Source organism: Thamnophis elegans, chromosome 5 (assembly GCF_009769535.1).
Source record: "Thamnophis elegans isolate rThaEle1 chromosome 5, rThaEle1.pri, whole genome shotgun sequence".
NCBI classification, from domain to species: domain Eukaryota; kingdom Metazoa; phylum Chordata; class Lepidosauria; order Squamata; family Colubridae; genus Thamnophis; species Thamnophis elegans.
The window spans coordinates 51,012,529-51,040,244 of NC_045545.1; the positions used below are offsets into that span (position 1 = coordinate 51,012,529).

At 40.0% G+C, this 27,716-nt stretch overlaps 1 protein-coding gene across 1 annotated transcript in view; it reads left to right on the forward strand.

Moving 5' to 3' along the window:
• Positions 1–11,917, forward strand: part of MDFI (MyoD family inhibitor) — a 51,047-nt gene extending 39,130 nt beyond the window's left edge. Inside the window, exons 4-5 of the mRNA XM_032219116.1 lie at positions 7,278–7,553; positions 10,439–11,917. Of these exons, the coding sequence (XP_032075007.1) occupies positions 7,278–7,553; positions 10,439–10,695 (533 nt within the window). The 3' untranslated portion in view covers positions 10,696–11,917. The remainder of the gene's footprint in view (positions 1–7,277; positions 7,554–10,438) is intronic.
• Positions 11,918–27,716: the final 15,799 nt, after the last annotated feature.

Sequence of the window (27,716 nt, forward strand, 5' to 3'; positions counted from 1 at the left end):
CCACCTGTAATTATCTTATTAGGGGAGTCTCCACTCTATAATTTTGTCCCTAAAATAATGATGATTAGAATAGTTCACTCATACCACTGCAGTTAAGGTCATGTCGGTGTGTGAACCCATATTCTCTTGGGCTCCACTGAACTCAGCCAGCAAAAGCCATTCTTAAACTTAAGCTGAAAGTTTTTCTTCTCAGAAAGCATTTACATACAAAGACAGAACTCGCTCTTCTTATTCTGCAGACATAGCTGTAGATATAGTTGGACCTTGGCAACCATTACTGTATCAGTAACAAATGTTCATGAAAAATTGCTATTAGGATGCTAATGCGGCCATTCCAAAGTCACAAAAAGGCAGAAAGGAAACCACAATGCAGACTGTTTTCAGAATGCTGATGTTTGCATACCTGGGTCATAGATGGGTCAAAAAACAAATTGTATTTTAAGAAACAATTTATTTCCAAAAAAGGGGAGAGGAGACTGTACTCCTAACAAGTAGCCTAAGGAATGTAAACTTGATTCAATTTTAATTATAATACAGTATACATAGGGTATACTATGGTTCAGTGGCTAAGATGCTGAGCTTGTCAATAAGAAAGGTGGGCAGTTTGGCTGTTCGAATCCTTAGCACTGCGTAACGGACTAAGCTCTCATTACTTGTCCCAGCTTCTGCCAACCTAGAAGTTCGAAAGCATGTAAAAATGCAAGTAGAAAAATAGGAACCACCTTTGGTGGGAAAATAATAGCGTTCCATGCACCTTGGGCATTTAGTCATGCCAGCCACATGACCATGGAGACGTCTTTGGACAGCGTTGGTTCTTCGGCTTTGAAATGGAGATGAGCACCGCCCACTAGAGTCAGGAATGACTGGCATATATATGTGAGGGAACCTTTACCTTTACCTATACACAGGGTGTAGGTGATATATGTAATAATATGCAGCAGTACATACCGCCTCTTAGTTCATAGCCTCATAGTTATGAATTAAACAAGATAGTTGTGGCTAAGAGGTTAAGGACAATATTATAAAATGCAACCAAACTTTGATTTGGAATGCTTTGAGATCATCAACTGAAAAGTTTTCTAGAAGTCCCCAGTCCCCAATCCCCAATCCGTGGACTTGCACTGGGCCATAGCATGCCAGAAACCAGGACATGCAAACTACTGAAGCTCCATCCGCAGTATGCAGGCAGCACACAAAACCATACCCCTTTTGGTCTGCAGGACCACCTCTGTCTATAGAAGCAGTCCCTGGTGCCCAAAGGTTTGAGACTGCTGTTCTAGAAATCTTCAAAATAAAATTGAAAATTGTTAAAGTTGAGTGTTTCATAATCATGACAAGTACTCATTGGCCAGAAATTGTTTCTATCTATTCTCCAGGAAAATAATCCTTATAGAAAGCCAAATTATTGTTCCATTCTGTCCCGTTCTTTAGAGGGGGAAATATTTACATAATGCTTTCATGCTCATTTCATGCAACCATTATTGATCATCAACAGCTCTGGCCTGTAGCTAAAAAAATTCTTTTGATGTTTTATCTGTCTAGCTTAGCATTCTCTTATGTGTTTGTCGCTGGGTTCGTAATGCTTATAGATGACTCACGTAGAAGGAGAGTAGTTCAGTTTTGTTGCTTGCAAAGAGTGCTTTTGCAGGACCGAGCATCCAATTTTATTGATCAAACCAAAATCAAAGCAACTAGATATTTTCTGCCTTTACCAAAGGATGTATACTTAAATGGAAACCACAAGTTACCGGTATGTGACCTTGCACATTCCATTTTACTTGTGTTCTTTGATTCCAGTATTCATAATAAAGATTTGAGTATGAGTAGCACCCTTTTGATAGGTTACCCGTAACTAAAGAAACTAGGATTGTACAGCCAGGCATCTACTTACTGTGCATTTCCTGGCTCCACAGTATCTTGACACAAGGAGCATCTTGTGCTTGAAGGCCATGCATGGTGCTCTCAGTATGACTCAGTGTGGCCTTTTTCATCTGGGAAGTCCAGGAGCCCTGTCCAACTGACACCCCAGAAAGAATATAGCTTCTGTTTCTTGAATTGGCTCATGGTTTCTTTAGCTTTCAACACTTTCTGCTAATTCACTGCTGCTTTATAAATCAGAGAGAGGAAATATAAAACTTACTTCCTCCCCCCCCCCCAAAATACAAGATCTACTGGGGGGGGGGTCTGGTTCATTGCTTTTTAACCAACCCACCCTTTTGCTTGGCTCTGGTCTAACAAGATTATGTTATTTATTTATATATCATATTTATATAGCAGGCCATCTAACATGAAAGTGGCTCTGGATGGTATATAGCACTTAATTTAAAAACTATAAAAAGTCAGTTTAAAAAAGGGGGGGAGATATTAATTACAGTAAGGAGGTCATATCACAAAATCTCTCCATATTAGACCCCAAATCCTGATAATGTAGCCTGATTTTGAGGGATTTTCAGAACGTTGAGAAGGATGAAGATAATCTCACATACATGAATCCATATGTATTTATAGTTCATAATTTGTTTAAATTATGCTTTGTTTCCTTCAAATATATTTCCTGGCCAAGATAATTTATTTTTTTCCATGGATCTGTCCATTGTTCATTAAATCAACAATTTTAAGACTGCTCCAACACATTTTGTATACCAAAGGATCATTCTGTACTCTTCTGATTACAGGAACATTGAGACATTGCTTAATTAGAGTCTTCAGAAAGTTTAAACATTTGACTAACACTGGAAAAGTTGGGATGGTTTCTTTAAAAATGTACAAAGTGCTCCTTTACCTTTTCCCAATTATTTTGAGTAGCACTTTTTAAGAAGCCCAGTTTGTTCTGAATTCACATATTGTACTGAAGCAACAATGTGTTTTGGTGAACTTTGGTTTAGTGCATTATGTGAACCCAGCCAATTGTGTCTGATAACACTTGGTAAAAGTCCATGGTGTAAATGTGGGAACCAGGTCATTTTCTGTATATCCGGTTCATTCCAGACATAATATATAGACTGTAGAAAATGTATGCACCATTAGAACCTCATCTGCGTGTACTACTATATAAAACCCATAGGAGTATATCTGATTTGAAAATACATGGCAGAATTGAAACATGGACTTCAAAATATCATGCCCTAAAAGGGGTTAGCTAAAGCACTGCCATTAGTTTTCAGTCTTTAAACTAGATTTTTTTCTGAATTTATGCTTAAAGGGGTTTTGAGCATTCACAGCCAAACCACAATCAGTTAACATGTTGCCTCCACCAGAGTGGTTTCCATTTAGCTTTGGTTACTTCTTGCTCCTCCAGGGGCTGGTATATATCATTTGAAATCCAGCATGCTGGTGATGTGGCAAATTAATCATGTATACATATGATCTCTTAGTCATAAATTCTTAGAAAGTTTCATTGAAGAAAATGCAGCCACACAGTTACAGTTAGACAGGAGTTTACAATCATAGCTCTTTTATTGTCACATGGTTTTGCAGTGGAAAAGAGCTGAATAACAGGTCAGCCAGCACTGGGCTTGTCTAGCAGTGCTCAGAGAAGACAAAAAAGCTGCTTAACACAGAAAAGGCCACTCCCCCAAGGCATCACATACAGCGAAGGAGTTCTGCTCTCATCACCACCAGCAAAGAAGACTTAAAATCAGCAGTTTTTCCCAGATAACTCAATTTCCTTAAGGGCTTTCTATTTGTTTGTTTTGGACTTCTGCTGTGATCTTGAGTACAATTACTAGTATATAAACACAATTAAAGTTGAATGGAAATACTTCCAAATATGTATTTCCTTTTTAATAAAAAAAAACTGGCATAGAATGAGTATTTAAATTACACTTTTTATGCAAAACATGTTGCATTACATCGATTCAATTTTGGCATGTGGTCAATACAATTTTCTGAGTTTTAAAACTCATAAATCATTCTTAAGAACTCAGAATTTGATTCTTTATTACTATTTATTATTAGCTTACTATTCTTCTATTCCACCTTTCTGCCTGATAGCAGGCCCCAATGAGACTGAAGGTAAGGGAGAATGAATGATTTAATGCTTTTTAAAAGTCCTGTTGATTTACAGATGTTCTAGGTCTTAGAAATTGTTGAAATGCAGAAAAATAACATATCATACCTTAATCTACATGTTTAGTTTAGCTTTTTTTATCATATAAAGTCTAAAACCTATTTTAAAAATATTTATGGAAATTCTCAGTCATCCAGATCATGGTTGTCCCAAAGGTGCTTTTTCAAGAGGCATCTGGACTTTCTGGTTTTTCTTCAAAGATGTTTAGCTTTGCATCACAAAACCTCTTCAGCTCTGACTGGATGGTGAGGAATGGAAGGATTTATACTTCTTCCAGACAGCTGGTCATTTACATGCTTTTAGAGAGTTGTTGAGGCCACCTGGAAGTTCATCTGTGTCATCAGTGTTACCTGAGTAATGTAAATGGGTGTGGAGCCTTCTTGGAACTGTTGAAAGGACTGTCTTGTAGACAGGAGATAGATGACGTTGTATCACTACCCCTCTGTTGAGAGAAGGCTGTTTAGTTTTAACATAGATGGCCTCTTTAACCCCTCTTTCAAACCAGTGGTCCTCTTTGTCCAGAATGTGGACTTTGCTATCTTCAAAAGAGTGGCCTTTCTCTTTTAAATGCAGTTGGACTGCTGAATCTAGTCCTGATGGGTTTGTTCTCCTACATTGAGCCATACGTTTATGAAGTGGTTGTTTTGTTTCCCAATGTTCTGATCTGCACATGGCTCAATACATTGTACTGCATATACCATGTTGCTCAGTTTGTGTCTGGATGTTTTATCCTTGAGGTGGACAAGCTTCTGCCTTAGTGTATTTTTCAGTTTAAAGTGTGTAAGTATGTTGTTTTGGCTGAAGATCCTCCTGAGCTTTTCTGATATTCCTGCAACATATGGAATGACAACTTGGTTATTTTATTGTTCTCTGTGTTGTCTGTTATTGAGGAGCTCCTGTAGGGTCTTTTTTGAGATTTGATGGACCCACTTGGCATAGTCACTATTTTAAAAGACCATATTATTTTAACTTTTGCAGAAAATATTTCCAGACAGTAAATTTCTATGCATATGTAGAATATGGGAACTTTGTCCTGGGTTTGAAGGGCTTTATAGCTGTTTCAAACTTCAAGGGCAATTATTGTTAAGGGAAAAGGAACAACCTCATCTTTAGCTACTTTTTTCTTCTTTTTTACTCCTCCTCATAGGAACAGCTGCTGTCCTACCTTACAACATAATTATCTTTGATTACTACATCATGTTTGTTTGCATCTATCATGAGATAAATCTATCCCTGCTAACTTGTGACCAACCTTTGTTGCTCACAATTGAAGCTGATAATAAGGGAAACTACTTCTCTGAGAGCTGACTCATGATGGAACAAATCATTGCTAATCCCTTAGTTGCCCTGAAACAGAAACAATAACATGAGGAAACTTTTAATCATTGTTATAAAGCTTTACTTCATCTATGAGTTAAAATTTATAAAGATCTTAGTCACAGAAAGGGACATTGCTGGGGACCATTTTCAGTACATGCCTAGCTAAAAGATTTAATTGCAGTAAGGACTATAGAGCAAAAGCAGACTTTAAAAATAGAGTTATTTCTCAGAATGCTTTCTGACACATTAAAGCCAATAAAATGATTGCTCCAGGTGCAAGTTATGCTTAGGAGAAACAATAAGAAGAAATAGATGTAATTCTAAGAAATAGAAATAATTCTAACAAATCTATTCTCTTTTGGTCCAATAATAAAATGCTATTATCAAAAATGATAGCACAAAATCTTGATTCAAGATAACTCTCATATCCCAAATATACTTTTTGCAAGAGGCTATTGAACTTACTAGTTTTTCTGGTTTAAAAAATAACCAGAAAGTCTAGTTATTTTTATTTATTTATTTATTTATTTATTTATTTATTTATTTATTTATTAAATCGATTTATAGGCCGCCCAATCCCAGAGGACTCTGGGCAGCTTACATCGAAGAAAGAATAATAATAAAAAATGACAATAAAAACATGTTAAAAACAACACACATACATTTGTTACGATCGGGGCTAGACCTCAACCTCAACAGCCCCAGGCCTGCTGGAATAACCAGGTTTTCACAGCTTTTCTGAAGGCCCGTGAGAGTGGGCAAGGTCCGGATTTCTGGGGGTAGCTCGTTCCAAAGGGTCGGAGCAGCCACAGAGAAGGCTCTCCTCTGGGGAGCCGCCAGCCGGCATTGTTTGGCTGACGGCATCTGAAGGAGGCCCACCCTGTGGGATCTCATCGGCCATTGGGAGGAATGTGGCAGTAGGCGGTCTCGGAGGTATGCTGGCCCTAAGCCATGTAGAGCTTTAAAGGTAATAACCAACACCTTGAATTGCGTCTGGAGACCAATAGGTAGCCAGTGCAGCTCACGGAGGATCGGTGTGACGTGGGTGTATCTAGGTACACCCAATATCGCTTGCGCGGCTGCATTCTGGACTAGTTGCAGTCTCCGAACACTTTTCAAGGATAGCCCCATGTAGAGCGCGTTGCAGTAATCCAGACTTGAGGTGACTAGGGCGTGAGTGACCGTTTGGAGTGCCTCCTGATCCAAGTAGGGTCGCAATTGATGCACCAGATGAACCTGGGCAAAGGCCCCCCTGGTCACAGCCGACAAATGATGTTCCAATGTCAGCTGTGAATCCAGGAGGACTCCCAAATTGTGGGCCCTCTCTGAGGGGTTTAAGTTTTCACTTGTTGCCTCTTGTTTGTTTGTTTGTTTGTTTATTGGATTTATATGCTGCTCTTCTCCCAAAGGACTCAGGGCGGTGTACAACATTAAAAAAACACATATTACAAAAGTTAAAAAGAAAATTAGATAGAGTATCCAAAAGCACCTTTGGGACAACCATGACCTGGATGACTGAGAATCCCCATAGACATAAATCTCATGTGTACATCTACTCCCAACTTAATCTTGTGGAAGCTACAGTTACAATTTTATGCTGTCCTATTTGTATATCTGTTTTTATCCAGGTGCGTTCCAAAATATCATTCCTGTTTTTTGAAACTAAGGGTTAAAAAAATTAGACACAGATTCTACTGATTACTCTGCTTCTACCCAATTTTGCAGAGGTATAGATATTACATAAAGTCTGGTTAGATTCTTTTTCATTTTTTTTTAAAGATCAGTGCATCAACTGGTGAGTTAACTAAAAATTCTGTATAAAATGATGATAATAATTGGAAAATTAGGATTTTTTTAGGAGAAAAAATTGTCTTTCCTCTTCCAACAGGTCAGCCTCAAAGCCGTGTAACTGTCCAGATTCCTTCAGACTTGACTTGTATCCCGTTGCTACAAAATGGTGCTGGATATCTATCAGATGACCTCAGCAATTCTAAGGGAGAGACTGGCAATGGGATCTTATGTTCTGAACTTAGATCACTGTCAAGTTCCCAGAAGCCTCATCGGAAACTGCAGTCCCATCACTCCATCAACAGCCATATCAGCAAAAAAAGCAAGAGCAGCTCCAAATCAGCATCCTCTCAGATCCCTACTGAAGCACAAGAAGGTATCTTCACTTGGTCCTCTAAATGAGAGAGACCATGTTCCTACTTGGTCTTTTTATTGTGACATAATCCAAGAATAGCCTCCAGGACTGTAAAATTGGTTATACTTTGAACCCCCCCACCATCCCCTTCAGGCAGTTGTTTGTAACCCTAGGAACTTTAATATGCATGGAATTCAACTCCCAAGATTGCCCAAGTCAGCCATGTTCGGTGGAGGGATTCTGGGAGTTGACGTCCACACATGTTAAAGTTGCCATGGTTGAAAAAAAACTGCTTTGGAGGGAAATCAGATGATTGCAGAAACTTAAAACAGGAGGAATAGAGGCAGAAGAGTTATAATGAAGCATATAAGATGAGAGGACGGGAAAAAGCATAGTTCTCATCCAATCTAAGATTGAAGAACTTTTTCATTTACATTAGTTTTGGATTTCGATCCCTTTAAGAATTTGTTTAATTAATATAGGCTATCAGCTCTAGGTCTTCAACTGGTTCTTCACCTTGGGAGATTATTAAGAACTGGACCTGCTTTTTAAAACACGAGTCCTTGATCCCACAACATTGGTATCCTTTCCATTCAGCTTTATCCACTGACATGGCCAAAGGGTGGTGTAAGATATCCTGTATCTTTTGGGCTAAGGGAATTATTTATATGTCCACTGTCTTCGAAAGCATTAATTCAAAATAGGAAAGTTCTGGGTAGTCATGCCTTTATTCTTTTATCTTTGATTATTTCTGTGTCCCTGTTTGGGAATAGCATTTCAGGAATCACGATAATGTAATTTTGCTGTATATAAACATAAGTTTGGGGGAACGTTTTCTGTTTTTGAAACTAGGCAGGTCAGGAGTTTGAATTCCATTGTTCCTTTCTTTGTTTTGTCTACACACTTGCATTTTGTTTTTCAATATAAATGCCAAACTCCTGCTTCACTGTGTATTTTCCTCACCCTTGCAAATTGCATTCCTGAGTGCATTATGTTTTTTAAAAAAATGGTTTTTTGTGCAAATAGGGGAAGACAGTTAAAAAGAGAGTAAGTACTGTAAGCAAATACTCATTTATTTATGAGACGATTTAGGAGAATTGCAGTTGAAGCTCCACAATTCCTGAATCTTTCTTTTTTTGCAGCCTTTCTCTCCTACCACAATTCCCAAAAGCTACTTGAATGGTTTCCTGACATTTTAATGTGGGGAATGCAGATGTGTTATAGCCACTCATGCAGCAATCATTCAAACTTGCAACAATGCTGAATAGGGAAGACTCATGAACTAGAGTTCTAGTCATCCTAGTATCCCCACAATGGTCTGGGAGTTTGGCATGTGCCTCACAATTATGGTATCACAGTGAGCAGGAGCCCAGTAATTACAATTTCAAATATTCCCTATCGATTTCCCACAAGTCGAGTGGTAGCACAGTCACATGACATCATGCTTTAAGACTATGTTGCTTAGTGACAGCAATTCCGGTCCGAATTTCCAAGTCCAAGGACTACCTGTATAATAAAACTGTTATGAAAATCTTAATATAGGCATCATCTCTATTCAGGGGTTCCAAAAATAAGGCACCTAGGGTCTAAGGTCCTGACCTTAAGTGAAATCAACTAAAAGTGAAAGTTTTATATTGAGTTTCCAGCTAGCCTGGATTCTTCCTGCAGGAGATCAGTGTTATGTGAGCAATATCCTTGAAGAACAAGGCTTATCTGGTACATCCTGTAGAGATTTTATAGCCACTTGTCCTTAAAACTCCCTCAAAATCAAGGAAAAGAACCCAGTACATTCTGCACAAGGATCTCATCCAGCATCACATCATCCACTGTAGTCAGTATTCCCCCAATTTTTTCCCCAATCTTTTTTTTAAAGCACTGATTGTAAACCTTAATGTTGTTTCAAGGTATTTTTAAGACATACTTTCATTCTTGAATTTACTGGGGGGGCTAGTGGTTATTCTGCCAGAGAAGCCCAATGGCAGTTGTTTCCAAGAAATTGATGGAAGGACTCTTTCTTATCATCTGAGAATTGTTGGACATCTGGCCCATCATGAAATTTGCTATATACCCTTGACAATGTGTGGTATGTTCAAAAGGAAAGCTCTGTATGCCTTCAGGGTTCTGTAAATTATGTCTGGGGAATTCTACCAGAAAAGCTAATGCTAGGGGCATGGGGTGGGGGGGCTTTAGTTCTGCAAAAATCTAGGAGGACTACAAATACCCCTGTCAGTGCTGTAAATAGTGAGACCAGGATGGGTTCATCAAAAACCCTACTATCTCTGGAATTTTATTGAGAGCTCAGAAGGCATTATCTTCTATTTGATACTCTCCTGCATTTACTTATTATTTCTCCCCCTCCTGTTTACCTTTCAAAGAAAATCTGTAAAGTATAGAAAGATGGACTAGCTACACTGTTGATTGATAGTACTATGAGCTGTGCAACTGAAAGTACTCCAGACTTGTAATCAAAACTGCCAAAATATTATTAGAGGGGATTTTTGTTTTGCCTCCCAAATAATCACTTACTCACTCATACATTCAGCCCCTTCAAAGACCACTAATTTATATTCTGATCCATGGAAGCTAAAATTTTATATTATGAGGCCCAGCCACCGCCACCTCCATCTGCATCTGCAGGGTATTTACAAAATCTCCTAAGATTGGTCCTAGGAGCTTTCAGATGCTGGTATGCAATCGGTTTGTTTCAACATTAGTGGTCTTCTTGGCATCCTTAGAGCTTCAGAGTGATGCCTTTGCAGCATCGTGCTGTACTCTAGCTGTGCAAAAAGTGGTCCATCATTTCTCTTCTTCCTTCCATTTTGATCCAGCCTTCCTGCCCTATTTCAGCCTCTTGTACTTGGTTATCTGTGGCTGCTTTTGATAGTCTTGTCTCTTTCTTATTCCAGACTGCTGCGTCCACTGTATTCTCTCCTGCCTCTTCTGTGAGTTCCTGACCCTCTGCAACATCATGCTGGACTGTGCCACTTGTGGCTCCTGCAGCTCTGAAGATTCTTGCATCTGTTGCTGCTGCTGCGGCTCTGGGGAATGTGCTGATTGTGACCTGCCCTGTGACATGGATTGTGGCATCATTGATGCTTGCTGCGAGTCAGCTGATTGCCTGGAGATCTGCATGGAGTGCTGTGGCCTTTGTTTTTCTTCCTGAAGCCAAATCTTGATCCTTCAACAGAAGCTGTTGGAGTGAGACCCTTAGGCGAAAACTATGCTAATTAAGTCTCTGTTGTTCTTCTTTAGTTATCAGATGGCTGAGGTTTGAGAAGATCCAAGTTTAAAACCAGAAACCTGAATAGAAGAGTTGACAGAGTTAATTCTATTGAATTCGATTCTGGGCTCAGAAACTGTTTAGAAGATGTGGTTCTTTTTTTCCCAAGACAGCAATGAACAGTTTGAAGAAATAGCAGGATATCTCTATGGAGTTGTACTCTTTATTATTTCTCTTTGCCCTCACATCAGAACTTTCCACATGGAGGCTGGGGAATAGCAGTGTTCCTGCTGCCTGAGCCAAATACCAGAGAAGAATAGTTGCACGACTAGCTATGCCAGTTGGTTAAGATCTGAAGCGATTACACAACACCAAAGATCATTGAAGATATGCCCAGGCTGTGTTTAGTATGACAATAAGTCATACTACTGGTCCAGCAGCATGGATTGTTACTGCTGCCTTATCTGATGCCCATTAGGTGGTAATTAGCTGCCTCCTGAGCATCCAAAGCAATGGCAGCTTACCTAATGTTTTCATGCAGTTGTTCTGGATTTATCCCTGGCACACCAACTAAATTCCTCCAGTAACGTGATGCAAGGAACAGCCCCTAATTAATCCATACTAATGTAGATCCACTTGGTATCTGTCAGCAATTAGGAGTGGATTTTTCCTGTGAATTCTTGGGTGGGACCCATATCTCATTCCTGCTGCTCCGTCTGCCATTTGTCTTTTGATAGAGACATGTCAATGTTGGCATTGTATCATTCCATGTGACCAGAACATGGCTCTCTTCATTTTCAATGTACAATGTTGAAGGCCTTTTTGCCACCGCTGAGATCTGTCAGGAAAAAGCTTTTGAACAGATTGGAAGAGATTATTGGTCTAAAAGAAGACAAGGGAAACTGCTGTCCTTTGCTTTTTTTCACAGCAGGAAAACACTAAACCTAACTCAAAGACACCGGATATGAGTCACTTGCTATTTAAAAAAAATCATATCCTTTTTAAAAGAAAATTGAAATCAAGACATCCAGTATCTTGGGCGAGTGGATGAGACAATTTGTAGCATGTAAGGCAGTCCTCTGCCTCTTTGTAGTCTGGGGAAAGTTTTATATTTTGTCTGTTGTTGTTACTGTAAATAAAAATATTTTTCACTTTTGACTTTAAATTGTTCAGTGTTGTGTACTGGCTTGGGAATTGAAAGTACTATACATTTCAGTTGAAATGTTTCTATACATAAATATAATGCCTTAATACAAAATATACATACAGAATGCTCCTTGTTCAAATTTAGAATGTACAAACTTCAACAATTTACATTCCTTATAGTGTAAACATGCAGGTCTGTGAGGGGAATTTACACATACTTCTCTTATATTATCAGCATATGAAATTGCTTTAAAAGAACTTTTTAATTTGCTTCCAGTTGCAGCTATCCATCAATAATGGGTCTTGAAAATGTGTCCCAAAATATTGTTTGAATACATTTTGCAAGAATCAGAAATGCTTTTAAACAGTGAATCAGTTATCTAGAATAGGAGTAGGAATGCAAATACAAATATATACATCAACTTCAAACTTTGAAAATAAAATCATGTTAAATTGTCTTAATTGAGACAATTAAGTTGTCTCACCTACAATTGTTCACAATTTCAATCGCAAATTGACTCCTGTGGACCTTACTTCAAACTTAAGTGATTGTAGAGGGGGCGTGCATAAGTGCACTAATGTGCCTATCGTCCTTGTCATTGTATTTTTGTTCTCTTATTCTTGTTATCATTTTTGTTTGACAAATTCCAATAAATAAAATAAATAAAAATAAATGGCAAACAGTCATTTAAATATCAAATTCTTTCAAGGGCAGAAATTTTTCTTCTCTTTTGGAAGTTATATGAATAAAGGGTAGACCCAACATCCACCTTATTATTTACCACTCAAAAGGATATTTCATGTGCAAGGCATCTGTTGGAATTCACCTTATATCTCTTACTGTGTTACCCTGTCTTATTTTCTTTTGACCCCCGAAATAAGCGCTTGGCTTTATTTTCAGGGAGATCTTATTATTTTGAGGTGCAGGAGGTGGTGAGCATGGTCACCTCATAGCTGCTGCTGTGTTGCAATATTTTGGGGGGAGGGTTTATTTTAGCGCATGCACTCAAAAGCCTTTTTGGGGTTATTATCCGGGGAGGTCTTATTTTCAGGGAAACAGGGTAGAAGTATAAGATTTTTATCTTCCATTTCTTTTAATTACTTAATTTTACCCCAATATAATTTTGCTACTCACCTGAACTATAGGCATGTCCTAAGCTTGGCCATATGGCTGGGAGAATTGCTGGCTTGGAATCCTGCAGACATGAGCAAGGGAAGAGTTAACCAGGGTTTAGGGAATTAATTAACAACAGATGTCTTTAGTTTCAATTAATTAATGTCTTGCCACATTTGGTTTTTACAGTTCCCTGGAAAGCCATTCTGCAATGACCAGCTGTTCAGATGCCAAGGCAAGCTCAGTGCTCACAGGGTTGGTGGCTCACGTAGTAACTGGGCAGGGAGTAAATGGGTTTATTGTTCTTATATTTGTGTTGCGCCAGCTAGCAGACAAACAGACTTCCCCTGATGTTAGCAGAAGTGACGCATTGCACATCAGGCTTCACAGACAATTTCCCAAGGATTTATGGGTCAGCGGCCAGGAATAACTGCCACCTGGTACTGTGATTTTGGAGATGTTAAAACTCAGTCTGTATTAGAAAAGAAAATGTAGTGTTTTGATCAATTACAAAGGAAAGGAAGGCACAGATTCACAGATTTGTAAAGAAATTATTTTTTAAAAAATGAGGTTATTTATCTTCAACTGATGGTTCACATGTATAGCATGTGAGTAGGTACTAGTCTCACGGGGTTGGGATGGGAAGATGCTTTTAAAAAGGGAATGGACAATCAATAACTCTGGGGCATATAGACTCATAAAGCAACAGAAGATTAGGCACAACCTCTTCTTCAGTTATGCAGAGATGCAGACAGAGGAAAAGGCATAAACTCTTTAGATTATAGGTTTTCTTTCCAAATGATTTTGATGTACAAATGAAGACAAGAGCAGATTATTCAGAAGCAAGGAGATACCCTTATTAAAACACAACACCTTTAGAAACAATGTAGTCCATAGTGAATTGAATCATTGTCTATGTCAGGGTCCCTGACCCCCGGTCCATGGACCGAAACCAGTTCAAAATGTGTTAGCAACCTGCCCCCGCAAACAAGTGAAGTACCATCTGCAGGATGCAGGCAGTATGCAAAACAATGCCGCCTCCCATCCATGGAAAAACTTTTCTCAATGGAACAGTTTCCTGGTGCCCAAAATTTTAGGGGCCGCTGCTCTATGTCCATTAGTTTATCCCCAGTGCCCTACTGAGACTTGAATTAGGATCTCCTTCCAGAGCTTCCTGGATAAGAATATCCAGAATATTCTTAGAATGCCACCTAAGATACTGAAACGAAACTGGAAGTCATTCTTTGGTTCAGCCAGAAGTGGGTTGCTGCTGGCATTACTGACGGTTCAGTGTGTGTGCAAATTGCTCGGTTCACTTATGCACATGCCATTCGTGTGCTCCACGCACGTGCACAGTTGCCCATAAATAGTTCTGTGCATGTGCAGAACATTATAAAGTGGGGGGGAAAACCATGCGGTGCCAATCGGGGAACCAGTTCAGAGGCGTGGCAGGCCTGGGTTGCTGCCGGTTCCGGCAACCCAGGCCAGCAAACTACCGGTTCAGCCGAACTGGTCTGAACCAGTAGGAATCCACCTCCGCGTTCAGCTTATACATAATTTAACTCTTCCTTCTATCTGGGGCTTTATTCAGGCAATATCAATGATGGCTTTGGTGAAAGCTACATCTAACACAAATAATGCACTTTTGATTTCACGATAGAAGATAAAAAGATCTAGTTTCAAATTATGCATCAGACAACTTTTATCCCATCTTCATTTTTCAAACTACCTTTTAAAGATTATTTTGCTTCAAGCAAAAAAAGTCATTTACATTAACTAACTTTAATATCCTGACCCTAAATCTAGTGCAGAGGCAGCTCAGTAGCATTCTTTATCTAGATTGCCACTGCCTATGTTCAGGTGGAATAACTGAAACAACACCTCACATTTTTGTGAACTATATCAGGTCTGGCAATTTTATTACAGTATTGTATTGCATCCAGTCTGTGTTTGTGCAGAGTCCAAAACTGTACAGTTTTTATTAGCAGATATTTCCACAGAAATGTCCAAAAAAGTCACTAGATTCTTCTCCATGGCAGTTGCCATCAAAAATCAGTGGGCTCAACCCCACCCATGCTTGGATTGGCCAAGTGTCATTTATGGGACTAATTCGTACTTTTCCAATGTCAGCTACCACCTTATTGCTTATTAGTATTTCATTTACTTTTTGAATGTATGCATAAATCTTATTCATTTCTATGTGTCTTTAATTTATCCTAGTTGTTACTTATGCATTTCTATTTTTAATTTGCAATCTTTGACAAAATAAAGTTAAACCATCTCAGACGCTAAATTCCCTGGAATCATAGAGCTGAATGTCAATGTGTATCACAGAAAAATAGACCATAAATTCATAGTAATTTTGATTGGAACCAAACTGGTTGTAAACACCCTTAGAAAAGTGTATCATATACTACAGTAGCAATAAATCCCAGCCACTCCACATGCTTGCCCTAAATTACTTGTTCTGCTTAAGGTTTACAGTAATGTTATTGTGATCCTAAACAGTATAATTTTTAAAAAGTTTGCCCCCCTGTCTTCTGAAAGTGTTTAAGGTGCAGTTGTTTCATGAAAGGAGAATGTAAACAAATATGATAATTAAGGGTAAACCGCAAACATGTTATCTTTTAGAGTTTACAGGTAGCAGCATGTTTGACCTTACCTGAACTTGGAAGGTAAGCAGGATTATGTTTGTGTAATTCTTGGCAAGTTACTATCTTATGGTTATTAAGAAAGCTATTTGAAGTCAGCAGGAGTCAAAATAATTTATTTTTTAAAAACATAAACAGATTTCCCCCCACAATACAGCAGCACAATATAGTCACACTATATTATGAATATTTAATGTGAATTTCCCATCCAGTGTCTGTATCAGAGGTGGTATTCAGCCAGTTCTGACAGGTTCTGGAGAACTGGTAATAAAAATTTTGTGAGTGGGGAGGAAATGGGGATTTTGTTGTATCCTTTCCCTGCCACGCCCACAAAGCCACATCCACAGATAAAAGTAAAAAATGTGAATCCGACCACTGGTCTGTATGTAGGGTTGCAGCTACAGTAGAATAATTTGAGATAATGCAGCCAAACATTTGGTTTAACTGTGCGAAAAATTATTTAAGTCACACACATCATAAAGTCATTGTGAATGGCCTTGATATTGTCATTCTCTTGTTGCATGAACTTCTTTCAAATAACAAATTAAAATTGTGAGGATGAAATGAAACAAAATTGCAGAATGAAGAATAAAAACAAGGAGGCAGAAGAACTTGAATACATATAAAAAGAGTGTTGAATTTATTCCGCAAATATGTTTATTGTGAAACACTTTCCATACAAAATTTCACACGTTGTGGTATCCTTTTTATTTCTTTCCCAGGAGAAGTGTTCTTAATAGTAAAATTCTGTTGATATTTCAAGTGCAACTTGATGAGCCAAGATCAGATCAAGATCTAAATCCTGAAACTAATTTTTATCCCTTTCAAACTAAAGGAATTACTGTATGATATTTGTCAAAAGATCTGATCTTTACTGAGATTATGGTTTGACTTCCTCTTTGATCTACTCTTATATAATAGCATTATTGATACTCAACAAACAGATAGGACATGTTGAAACCACAGGGTCTCCTAGCACTATAGCAAATAGATATACATTCACATGGAAGAAGCTCTTAGGGAAAGCTTTTCCCCCATGCAGTGCTTATTCTATCAAGAGAAGACAGCCAAATGGACGATATATTTATTGCCTTGGTCAGCATCATAGACAAATGAGAGATCATAACTACAGGAAAATAAATATCCCCAGAGCCTGTAAATCCCCTAAATTATTTTTGTCACTCTAAGAACATAAGAAATAGAGATTTAAAGGGCCAATACAGGGCTAAGCAACGCTTTAAGTTTGGCAAAGCTAAATTGCCTAGGGACCATAAAAATGGCAAATGTGATGGCAGTTACATTCAAATATAGGAGGAATCAAACTTTGGGTCACTTGCAAAAATGTTTTGTTAGGAAAAAAAGGGAAGAGATAGCTTCAAATCAGTTATGTCTTCAAGTGAGGACGACCTCTTCACTCAAGACTACTACTAGCCATCCAGTCACAATGTGTTGTAGGGTGGAGGCAGGGACTAATAAGCACTTGGCCTCTTGAACATCCTTTGGATTGCTTAAGTAAGGATGATGCTTGTGAAAAGGTAAGCTGCAATCAGATTGTGCTTCTAAATTGCTACCTGCATTGGAATGATGTGGGAGGGATATGAATAAACCATTGCAATGGTCTATATTCTATTTAGGGAAACAGCCAATTCTCCTATCTTTTCTAGATCAGCGGTAGGCAGTCTTAGAAGCATTGGAGCATTGTGACTTTCTGAAGGAAGGAAGTGCTTAGCCTAAAATGACTCTTGTTCCTTTTTTTTTTTTTTTGCCTGCCAGTGATTTTGGCTGTGTATTTCAACTGTCTCAAATGCCTTCTGGATGATCTATCTGTGCAATGTTTGTGTAACAGAGCTGATGATTAATAAAAGTTTACAGGACCTGCCCAGGCAATTTTAGAAATTTCCCAATTTCTGAAGAAAGTGATTAAAACTATCTGGCCTCTTTTGTGGCTTTTTAAAATGGGGATGGGGGTAGAATATAAACCGTTTCCATTCCAATCCCATTCTTAAAGTCTCTTGAAATTTTCAAAATACCACTGAATTTCAAAGGTACAATCTTGGAATCCTTAGGGGGATGCAAAAGAGATGTTGCGTGAGTGTGTGTGTGTGTGTGTGTGTGCGCGCTGCATGTGTCCCATGGATTTCACACACCTGCACTGGAGCCTAAAGTGGCTTCTACCAGTTCATAATAACAGAGGCAGCTTCTGTGGTCTCAGATATAGACTTTTTCTGGGAAACTGGAGGCTAAGAAAGAGGGGAGAAAAAGAGCAGGCTACACTGCAATGCCTGGAGCCCAACCGCTTCTCCACAAATATATATAAAAAAAGAGGATGTGGGCAAGAGGAACAGATTTGTTTAATATTGCAAAGAAAATGGTCCTAACAAAGCCAAGAGTGTTTTTCTGAATTACATTTGGAAGTTAGGAACGAGGAAATATTAACTGGATCAGGACTGGCTGGGATGGACATCCTCTGCATGGTCTGACACCCATTATGTGTCACCTGGAATTGCATTTCTTTCCAGTTTTTCAGGGAGGAATGGTCGTATGACAAATAACCCAAGTGGTGATTGCTCTGTGATAGGATGTGGCTAGCACTGCTATACTATCATCTTGTGGATAACAGCCAAAATCCTCTCTGCTCTAGTTCAATCTGGCACGTTCTTTCACTTAAGGCAATCATTGCTTTCTGCCTCCAATGCTATTCTGAGTTTCAGAATAGCAATAAAACACACCTTTTTCTTTTCCACTGCACAGACTTTCTCCTGGTTGGTCAGGGACCAGATTGGCGCCTGCTGTGAAGTGCAGTGAAATGGCCTCTGAGGCCAGTCACTTGACTTGCTTCTCATCTCCAAGGGCCTCTGTTGGTCACCTCCCCTTAGCAAAAAGATGGTTTCCTCCCCTATAACAAGCTGAACATTGAAAAAGCATGGAAACACATGGCACTGAAATGAGCCAAGCCAAAAAGAAAAATAAATCCATGGGAGATGAAGACTTTTGTTTAATCACCAGGCTGCACTGGGCTGTCTCTGTTAAAGCAGTGCCAGCGCAGAGAAGGCTGCAGTCTATTAAACTTCCTTTGAGAGCCTGCCAGACTGACAACAGCTGGAAGAAATTAACATTTCAGATCCATCAGCCAACTTTGCTGCTTTTCCCTCCAGAAAACAAATGGCTTGACAGCTATAGTCTTGGCAGTTTCTCCTTGTCCTGCTCACTTCGGACAATTGCTGGCGTGGTTTTGCATTTCTAAGATTCTCTTAACTTCTATCACCTTCTCCTCAACCTGCAAAGAAAACAAATAATGGGGGGGAGGGGAGACATGGGGGACCAACCCAGTAAAGGGGGCTAAGGATTGAAAAGTCCTTATAGGTCTGCTTTCATGGAAGGCCTGCTTCTGTGAAATCTGCACTGACATGGATAAACAGGTACCAAGGGAGATTTATAGCCCAGGCAAAGAAGCAAACAAAACACTAACAAAATTTCTTCAATACTTCAAGCACACTGAAATATCAACCGCTGTCCTCTTCAATAACTCAAAAAAGTTAAGAGAATTGGTCATGACATTGTATTTATTACTTTAGAAATATTTGTTTCAACTGTTTTTCTGAGATGGCTCCAAGAGCTGCTAACAGGTGAATCATAATACAATGGACATTTAGTTAAAATAAACATGATGTATGCAAATTGAAATACAATATTTAAAAAATTAAGAAACTTGGTGGGGGGAAGAAAATTAAAACATCTTTACTTAATATCAAAGAGAAAATTATAGTGTCACTGAATGAATTGCTTGAGGAATAATTCTAGAACATTTTGACTTTGATCAACTCAGGTTTCTTGCCTTCACCTCTTTTAAAAAAGTTAATATTTCAGGTAGCAGAAAAGGAACATCAGTAAAGAAGATGGCCAACGATTTGCAGACAAAAATTGTTTAACCTTATATCCAGCAAAAAACTGAAATGTTTTTTAATTGTATGGCAGTAGTGTGGAATCATGTGAGAGGATATCCTCAAAGCTTTCCACTAATCATCACAAAAGGATACAGCTAAACATGGACTTCTGACTGTAACTTCTTACATTCTACAACTAGTCTTCAACTTACAACCAATTACCATACTTTGCAACCATCTGAAGATACGATGGATCCCAGAAATGGACCCCAGAAATGGACCCCAAAAATGGACCCCAAAAATGGACGATTTGAAGTTCCAACATCCAGGGATCCCTGCAGTGACATGAATACATTTTGGTGCTCAGCAAAATACTACATCTACAGCTGTTTTCAGTTTTCTGTGGTCATATGATCAAGAATTACATTTTTTCCCCGAAAAGCAGTATTTGCTTCCAGTTTCTGGGGAAAAATGCCCCAGAGCAAACAATGGATTTTCTTAATGACTTCTGCACTCACTTAATGACCACCATAAAAAAGATCATGAAATTGGGTGTGGTGGTCACATGGTTACCAGCATGGCAGGTTACTGCCATGACTTATTGCACACTCAATTACAGTCATAATTTGAGGACTACCAGTATCCATTGTTTCATTCTGGCTGTCTAGGGCTTTTAACCATAAGAGCATACTCAATAGCAAGACAGTTACATCCCCTGAATATATTCAACAGCCATAAATAAAGCATTCTTTGCCTCTTTCTATTTTTAATAGAAATAGTAAACCCTGCTTGAGGAAATGCAATAAATAGAATTATCTTAAGAAATAAGTAAATCGTGCTTTTAAAAGAGAGACGCTAATTTGTCTTTGCAATTTAAAGATTTACATTTTACCAGATTTACCTTCACCTCCATTTTCTCCCCAGTTGAAGACTTTAGTTCTGTCTTGAAACCCTTTGCATTTTTATTGACTAGGAATGGAAGAATTCCAAATCTGATCTGCATTGCTATCTTATAACGTCTTGTGGGAACAGAAGCACTTTGGTTCCTGTAATATTTAACACAAGGCCAAATTGGCAGACTGACATCAAGGTTGTGCCAAACTACAATCTGTTTGGAAACTTTAGCCTCTCAGCACAGCCTTTAGAGAAAAGAAACCACAGTTTTATAAATTCTGTTTTGCTATTAGACTTGAGGAGAACAAATGCAAGTCATTTGAAGTTAAGTCTGGTTGGTGCAAAAAATGAACATTCTGGGATTCTCCAGAATTTTTAGACTTCAATTTTCATCAGCCCAAGCCAGCAATGACAAGAATTTGTAGGAGGTATGGATTGAAACTTCTGGGTGATGCCAACTTTTCAATCCCTGTAGGTGAAGAGAAATCTGAAATATAATGAGAATAATACAGGCCAAGAAAATGAGTACTTCTGAGAATGTTATGGGAAATTTTATCCAAAGACATATGTAAGAATTTGTTCTCTCTCCAGAAACAGATCAGTTCCGAAGTGTGACTGCCCTTGGCCATAATCTTCAATTGCAAACTGGCAGATGAAACTATTGTTTTGGTGAATTTCCCCAGGAATTTAGCCCCCGTATCTCTATAATACTGAATTCTTCTGAAAATCTGACCCAGCTGATAAATGCTACCAGTGCATGTCTGGCTATTTGGTCCATAGGGGCATATAATGATGTAAGAGACCCATAACTCTCTCTAATCCATGATGGCACAGTGGTTAGAATGCAGTATTGCAAGCTAATTCTGCTGACTGCCAGGAATTTGATTCTGATTGGCTCATGATTGACTCAGATTTCTATCCTTCCGAGGTCAGTAAAATGAGGACCCAAATTGTTGGGGGCAATATGCTGACTCTGTAGACCACTTAGAGAGGGCTGTAAAGCACTGTGAAGTGGTATATAAGTCTAACTGCTATTGCTAGCCCAGGGCCTGGAGGAAAATCCAGGTTTTAAAGCCTCTTTTAAATAAGGTCAATGTGGGGGGGGCAACAACTCTCTGAGATACTCCAGAGGGCAAGTGCTATGATAGAGATGAGACATGCCCTAGATCCTAACAGTGATGTTGTTTAATGGATGGATTTAAGTTAAGCTGACTTTAACTGATTGTACAAGATGACCAGAAACTATAAAAAGTAAATGATCTGTCAAATAACAAGACCTTATACTGTGAAAGACTTCATAAGAGCATATTGAATTGCATCTGGCATTTAAGGTAAAGGTAAAGGTTCCCTTCGCACATATGTGCTACTCGTTCCCAACTCTAGGGTGTGGTGCTCATCTCCATTTCAAAGCCAAAGAGCCAGCGCTGTCTGAAGACATCACAGTGGTCATGTGGTTGGTATGACTAAATGCCAAAGGTGCACAGAACTCTATTACCTTCCCATCAAAGGTGGTCCCTATTTTTCTACTCGCATTTTTACATGCTTTCGAACTGCTAGGTTGGCAGAAGCTGGGACAAGTAGTGGGAACTCGCTCCATTACGCAGTGCTATGGATTCAAACCGCCGAACTGCCAACGTTCCTGATTGACAACCTCAGCGTCTTAGCCACTGAGCCACCTAGTAACCAAATAAAGCAGAGGTGTTGCACAAGAATGCTATAGCATTCCCGTGGATTCTGTATTCTGCACTAGCTGCTCCTTCTGAGTATCACATCTTTTGCTGAAGAATAAATATAATATATTCCAAGGTTCAACACTGCTTAGTCTTTTCATTTAAGATCAGCTAAGTGCTGCTCCCTTTCAGTCATAACTGAGAGCTTTCCCAACTGCCTAGGATTGTATTTGTATTTGTATTTAAGTTTATTTATATGCCGCCCTTTTCCCTGGGGGGACTCAGGGCGGCTTACAACTTAAAAAAGGGGGGGGGGACAAACTTTTAACATATAGAACAAACATCATTAAAACACAACATTCATACCATTCGGGTGGGTTGCAATCTTTAGCCCCAGGCCTGACAGGAAAGCCAGTTTTTAAGGGCTGTGCGGAAGGTCTGGAGGGTGGTGAGGGTACGGATCTCCACGGGGAGATCGTTCCATAGGGTCGGAGCTGCCACCGAGAAGGCTCTCCTCCGCGTGGTTGCCAGTCGACATTGACCGGCGGATGGAACTCGGAGGAGGCCTAATCGGTGAGATCTAATTGGTCGAATGGAGGTGATTGGCAGTAGGCGGTCTCTCAAGTACCCAGATCCACTACCATGGAGGGCTTTATGGGTGGCAAGTAGCACCTTGAAGCGTATCCGGAGATCGACAGGTAGCCAGTGCAGCTCGCGGAGGATAGGTGTTACGTGAGTGAAGTGAGGTGCACACACAATCGCTCGCGCGGCCGCATTCTGGACTAGCTGAAGTCACCAAATACTCCTCAAGGGCAGCCCCATGTAGAGCACATTGCAGTACTCCAGCCTAGAGGTCACAAGGGCACGAGTGACTGTTGTGAGAGCCTCCCGGTTCAGGTAGGGGCGCAACTGGTGCACCAGGCGAACCTGGGCAAATGCCCCCCTGGTCACAGCTGACAAATGGTGTTCGAAAGTCAGCTGTGGGTCCAGGAGGACTCCCAAGTTGCGGACCCTGTCTGAGGGGTATAGTGTTTGACCCCCCAGCCTGAGCGATGGAATACTTGCCAAATTGGCGGGAGGGAAACACAACAGCCACTCGGTCTTATCCGGGTTGAGCACGAGTTTGTTAGCCCTCATCCAGTCCCTAACAGCTTCAAGTCCCTGGTTCATCACGTCCACCGCTTCATTGAGTTGGCACAGGACGGACAGATACAGCTGGGTATCGTCCGCATACTGATGGTATTTTATCCCGTGCTGCCGAATGATCTCGCCCAGCGGTTTCATGTAGATGTTGAAAAGTAGGGGAGACAGGACCGAACCCTGCGGCACCCCATATGTTAGGGGCCTAGGGTTCGATCTCTGCCCCCCAACTAACACCGACTGCGACCTGTCCGAGAGGTAAGAGGAGAAGCACTGCAAAACATTGCCTCCCACCCCCACCTCTCGCAGTCGTCGCAGAAGGATACCATGGTCGATGGTATCGAAAGCCGCTGAGAGGTCAAGGAGAACTAGGATGGAGGCATGGCCTCCATCCCTGGCTCTCCAGAGGTCATCGGTCAATGCGACCAAAGCGGTTTCTGTGCTGTAGCCAGGCCTGAAGCCGGACTGGAATGGGTCAAGATAGCTAGCTTCCTCCAAGGCCCGCTGGAGCTGAAAGGCCACCACCTTCTCAACAACCTTCCCCACAAAGGGGAGGTTGGAGACTGGACGGTAATTGTTAAGGACGGCTGGATCCAAAGATGGTTTCTTCAGGAGGGGTCTCACCACCGCCGCTTTAAGTGCGGGGGGAAAGACCCCCTCCTGAAGTGAGGCGGTAACAATTGCCTGGATCCAGCCCCATGTCACCTCCCTGCTGTTAACAACCAGCCAGGAGGGGCACGGGTCCAGTACACATGTGGAGGCACTCACAGCTCTCATGGCCTTGTCCACATCCCCAGGGGCAACATCCTGAAACTCAACCCAGCGATGGTCTACCAGATTATCCCCTTGTGCCTCGGCTGGACCTGCAGAATCGGAGTCCAACTCCGACCGAAACCGAGCAACTTTGTCCGCCAAGAACTGGACGTACTCTTCAGCCCTACCCTGCAAGGGGTCCCCCGTATCCCTCCTATTTAGGAGGGAACGGGTTATCCTAAACAGGGTGGCTGGGCGCGACTCAGCAGAGGCAATCAAGGTGGCAATGTAAGATCTTTTTGCCGTCCTAATTGCCCTGATGTAATCCTTGATGCACGATGTTAGAAGTGCTCGGTTCGATTCGGATCTGTTGGACCTCCACAAGTGCTCTAGGTGTCTCTTCCGGCGCTTCCTCTCCCGGAGTTCCTTGGTGAACCAAGGAGGCCTCCTGGATCCACAGCCTCGGAGCGGCCGTAGTGGCGCAATCCGGTCAAGAGACCCCGTCGCTGCTGAGTTCCAGGCTGCAACCAGGGTCTCCACCGGACTGTGGGCGAGAGTATCAGGAATAACCCCAAGCTCCGTCTGGAACCTCAAGGATCCAACACTTTGGGATTTTGAGGAAAGTTGTTTTAAATAAACAATAGGGAAATGATTTAAGTTTCTCAAGCAGTTTAGTGATATTGCAAACTTGTTTGAATAATGGTTGTGTTTCATTGTTGCAGTTATAAAAATAAGCTCATATAATAAATAACATAATTCTCCCCATCCCAAAATAAAACGTAGGTTGTTGTAGCTTAGTTCACATTGGTTATCCTGAACGTTTGTACATAGAATTGGCATTCATTTCCTGTTATAAAACTTATCATTGCATTGTGACATGTCTAGCAACAGATGTTTCCTACCTTTATCATTGTGCTTATTTGCTTTTTCACTGATGAAAAGCTATGTGACCTCTGCTTACGTCTCACATAAGCTTTAATCCCACCTTCTAATTTTATGAATTCCACCCTCAATTTTCATATAATTAAATTTCACCCCTAAATGACCAGTTAGACCCTTTTATGGATATGAGACAAGAAAAAGTCTTTGTGTTGATACATATATTCAAACTTAGAATTCCAGATTTGTTGATAGCTCAACTGCTATTTCTTTAGTTCCTATATGTAAAGAATATTTGGTATGGCAGAGAGAAGATAAAAAAAGGTAGAAGGTAGAATGCCACATATCCTGACTGTCTCAGTTCCCTCAGGTTTATCCATTGTTGCCTACCAGTTGCTTGTAATAAGCCAGAATGAAGTAGCCATGAAAAATACACTTTATTGATCTCATGGGATTCCTTCCTACAACATGTCAAATCAAATCTATATTTATAGACCAACATAACCTGTAAGACAGGAGGAGTAAAAAGAAGCCATCCAGAAAATTTCATATGGAGAGACCAATTTTTGCACCTGTTCCTTCATATAAAACCAGACCTTCCATCAGAATGTGTGACATTCATTCTGTAAGAATTGGAACCAGATACCATAATTCCACTTTATTAGATTACTAACAGGGAATGTAGGGTTACCTGACAAGAAAAAGTCTTTGTGTTGATACATATATTCAAATTTAGAATTCCAGATTTGTTGATAGCTCAACTACTGTTGAGCTATATTATATTTAAATATTGTCATATTCCCTCTAGTTTGGCAAAAGGCATTCCCTCATGTGACAATGTGACAGTGTAAATCTCCATTCTGTTTTACTAAGGTTTTTTGGGGGGATTTCAGTGATATTGATAAGATCTGGGGAAAATCAGATCAGAGTCACCAGAACTATGTATTTGGTTCTCTTTAAAACAACCTGCAGAGATGAATCAAAAAACTAAATGTGATTTTATGTGATTTAAAATTCTGCATTGCTGTCAATTGCTCAGATCCCTATGGGGCTAAACATTTTCATGCAATATACAGATTTATAAGACTATAGATGTTACCAGCTGGCGGACAAGTGATAGTTATCCATATCAGAGCAAGCACCAATGGAAAATTTCTGTCCAAAGAATAAAGATAAGAACAAATATGATATTGGTTTTACTCACAAGCAATCAGATCATGAGGATTTACAAAAATCAGTTCTGGACTCCCCACACCATCTTTCTTTAGACTGTATGTGGGTAGTATAGGTGTATAGTTTATTAGCTTAAGAGAGCTAATAGTTTTTTTTGTGACTCGCTGATATTTGTAAATTCCTCCTTGGATATTTGCACATAGTAAGGTTGTCTGATAGGAAAATGGGGATAAAAGAATTCTCTTATTCACTCTCCATTTTCTCTGAAAATAACCTTTTAAATGATGTGTGCAAAAATGAAAGTGGATATTATATTTGTCTGTATGTTTTAGTGCAGTCTTCTCAGAGGGCAGTACTTAACTAAACTGGGTTTGTTTCAGTGATGGGTTTCAAAAATTGTTCGAACCTACTCTGTGGGTGTGACCTCCTTTGTGGGAGTGGCTTGCTGCCCATGTGACTAGATGGGAGTGGCTTGCCACCCATGTGACCGGATATGAAGATGCCGACGACACTTGTCAGAACCACCTTAAATTACCTCACACACAGCACTGGCATGCATAAGAATATGATGTAAACTTGTTTTTTAAAAGGCATCTTTGGTTTGCGTTAAAACAACTTCAACACACGCAATGTTCTGATTGCACCACAAACGCAGTAGTCATCCTTACCTTTCACAGGGGCACTGAGTTTTATAAATATGAGCATGATAGTGTAGAATAATCCTATCGAAGGACCAGTGGTGGGTTTCAAAAAAGTTTGGAACCTCTTCTATAGGTGTGGCCTGCTTTCCGGGTCCACTGGTGGAACCTCTTCTAACCGGTTTGGTAGATTTGACGAACCGGTTCTACCGAATAGGTGCGAACTGGTAGGAACCCACCTCTGGTTTGTTTCTTAAAAAAAACCTAAAGAGGCTCAAACTTAGTCATTGGTTGGTTAATAGATCACCAAGAAATCCCAGGAGTGAAATGAAACTGGAATATAAAAAAAGAGGAAAAAATAGAAGTCAGCAACAAATCACATCTGTCTTTTTGCACAAAAAGAACATGGATGTATGCATGAAATCACCAAAACCTGACAGAGACTTTAACTAAGTTTGTTTATAAGTATGGCAGGGAAAATTTACCCAAATAAATGACAACAGCTGGAAAGGATGCAATAATCATTTTATTTTCTGAAGCTGGTCTCTTCCCTCAGATAAATCAAAAGCAAAAGCCTCAAGGTTACACAAGTCTTACATAAGATGCTGATTAAAAATAGTTTGAGTAAGTATGCTAACAAAAGGCCTCAAATACAAAAATAATTGCTTTTACGATATGATACACCAATCAATCAATCAGAATAGAGCTGGAAGGGTGCTTGGAGGTCTTCTAGTCCATCCCCCTGCTGAAGCAGGAGACCCTATACCATATCTACTTATATCAGACAGGTAGCTGTCCAGTTTCTTCTTAAAAACCTCTAGTGATGAGGCACTCACAATTTCTGAAGGCAAGCTGTTAATTGTTCTCACTGTTAGGAAGTTTCTCCTTAGTTCTAGGTTGCTTCTCTCCTTGATTAGTTTCCACCTGTTGTTTCTTGCCCTGCGCTCTGGTGCTTTGGAAAATAAGTTGACCCTCTCTTCTTTATGGCAGCCCCTTAAATACTGGAACATTGCTATCACATC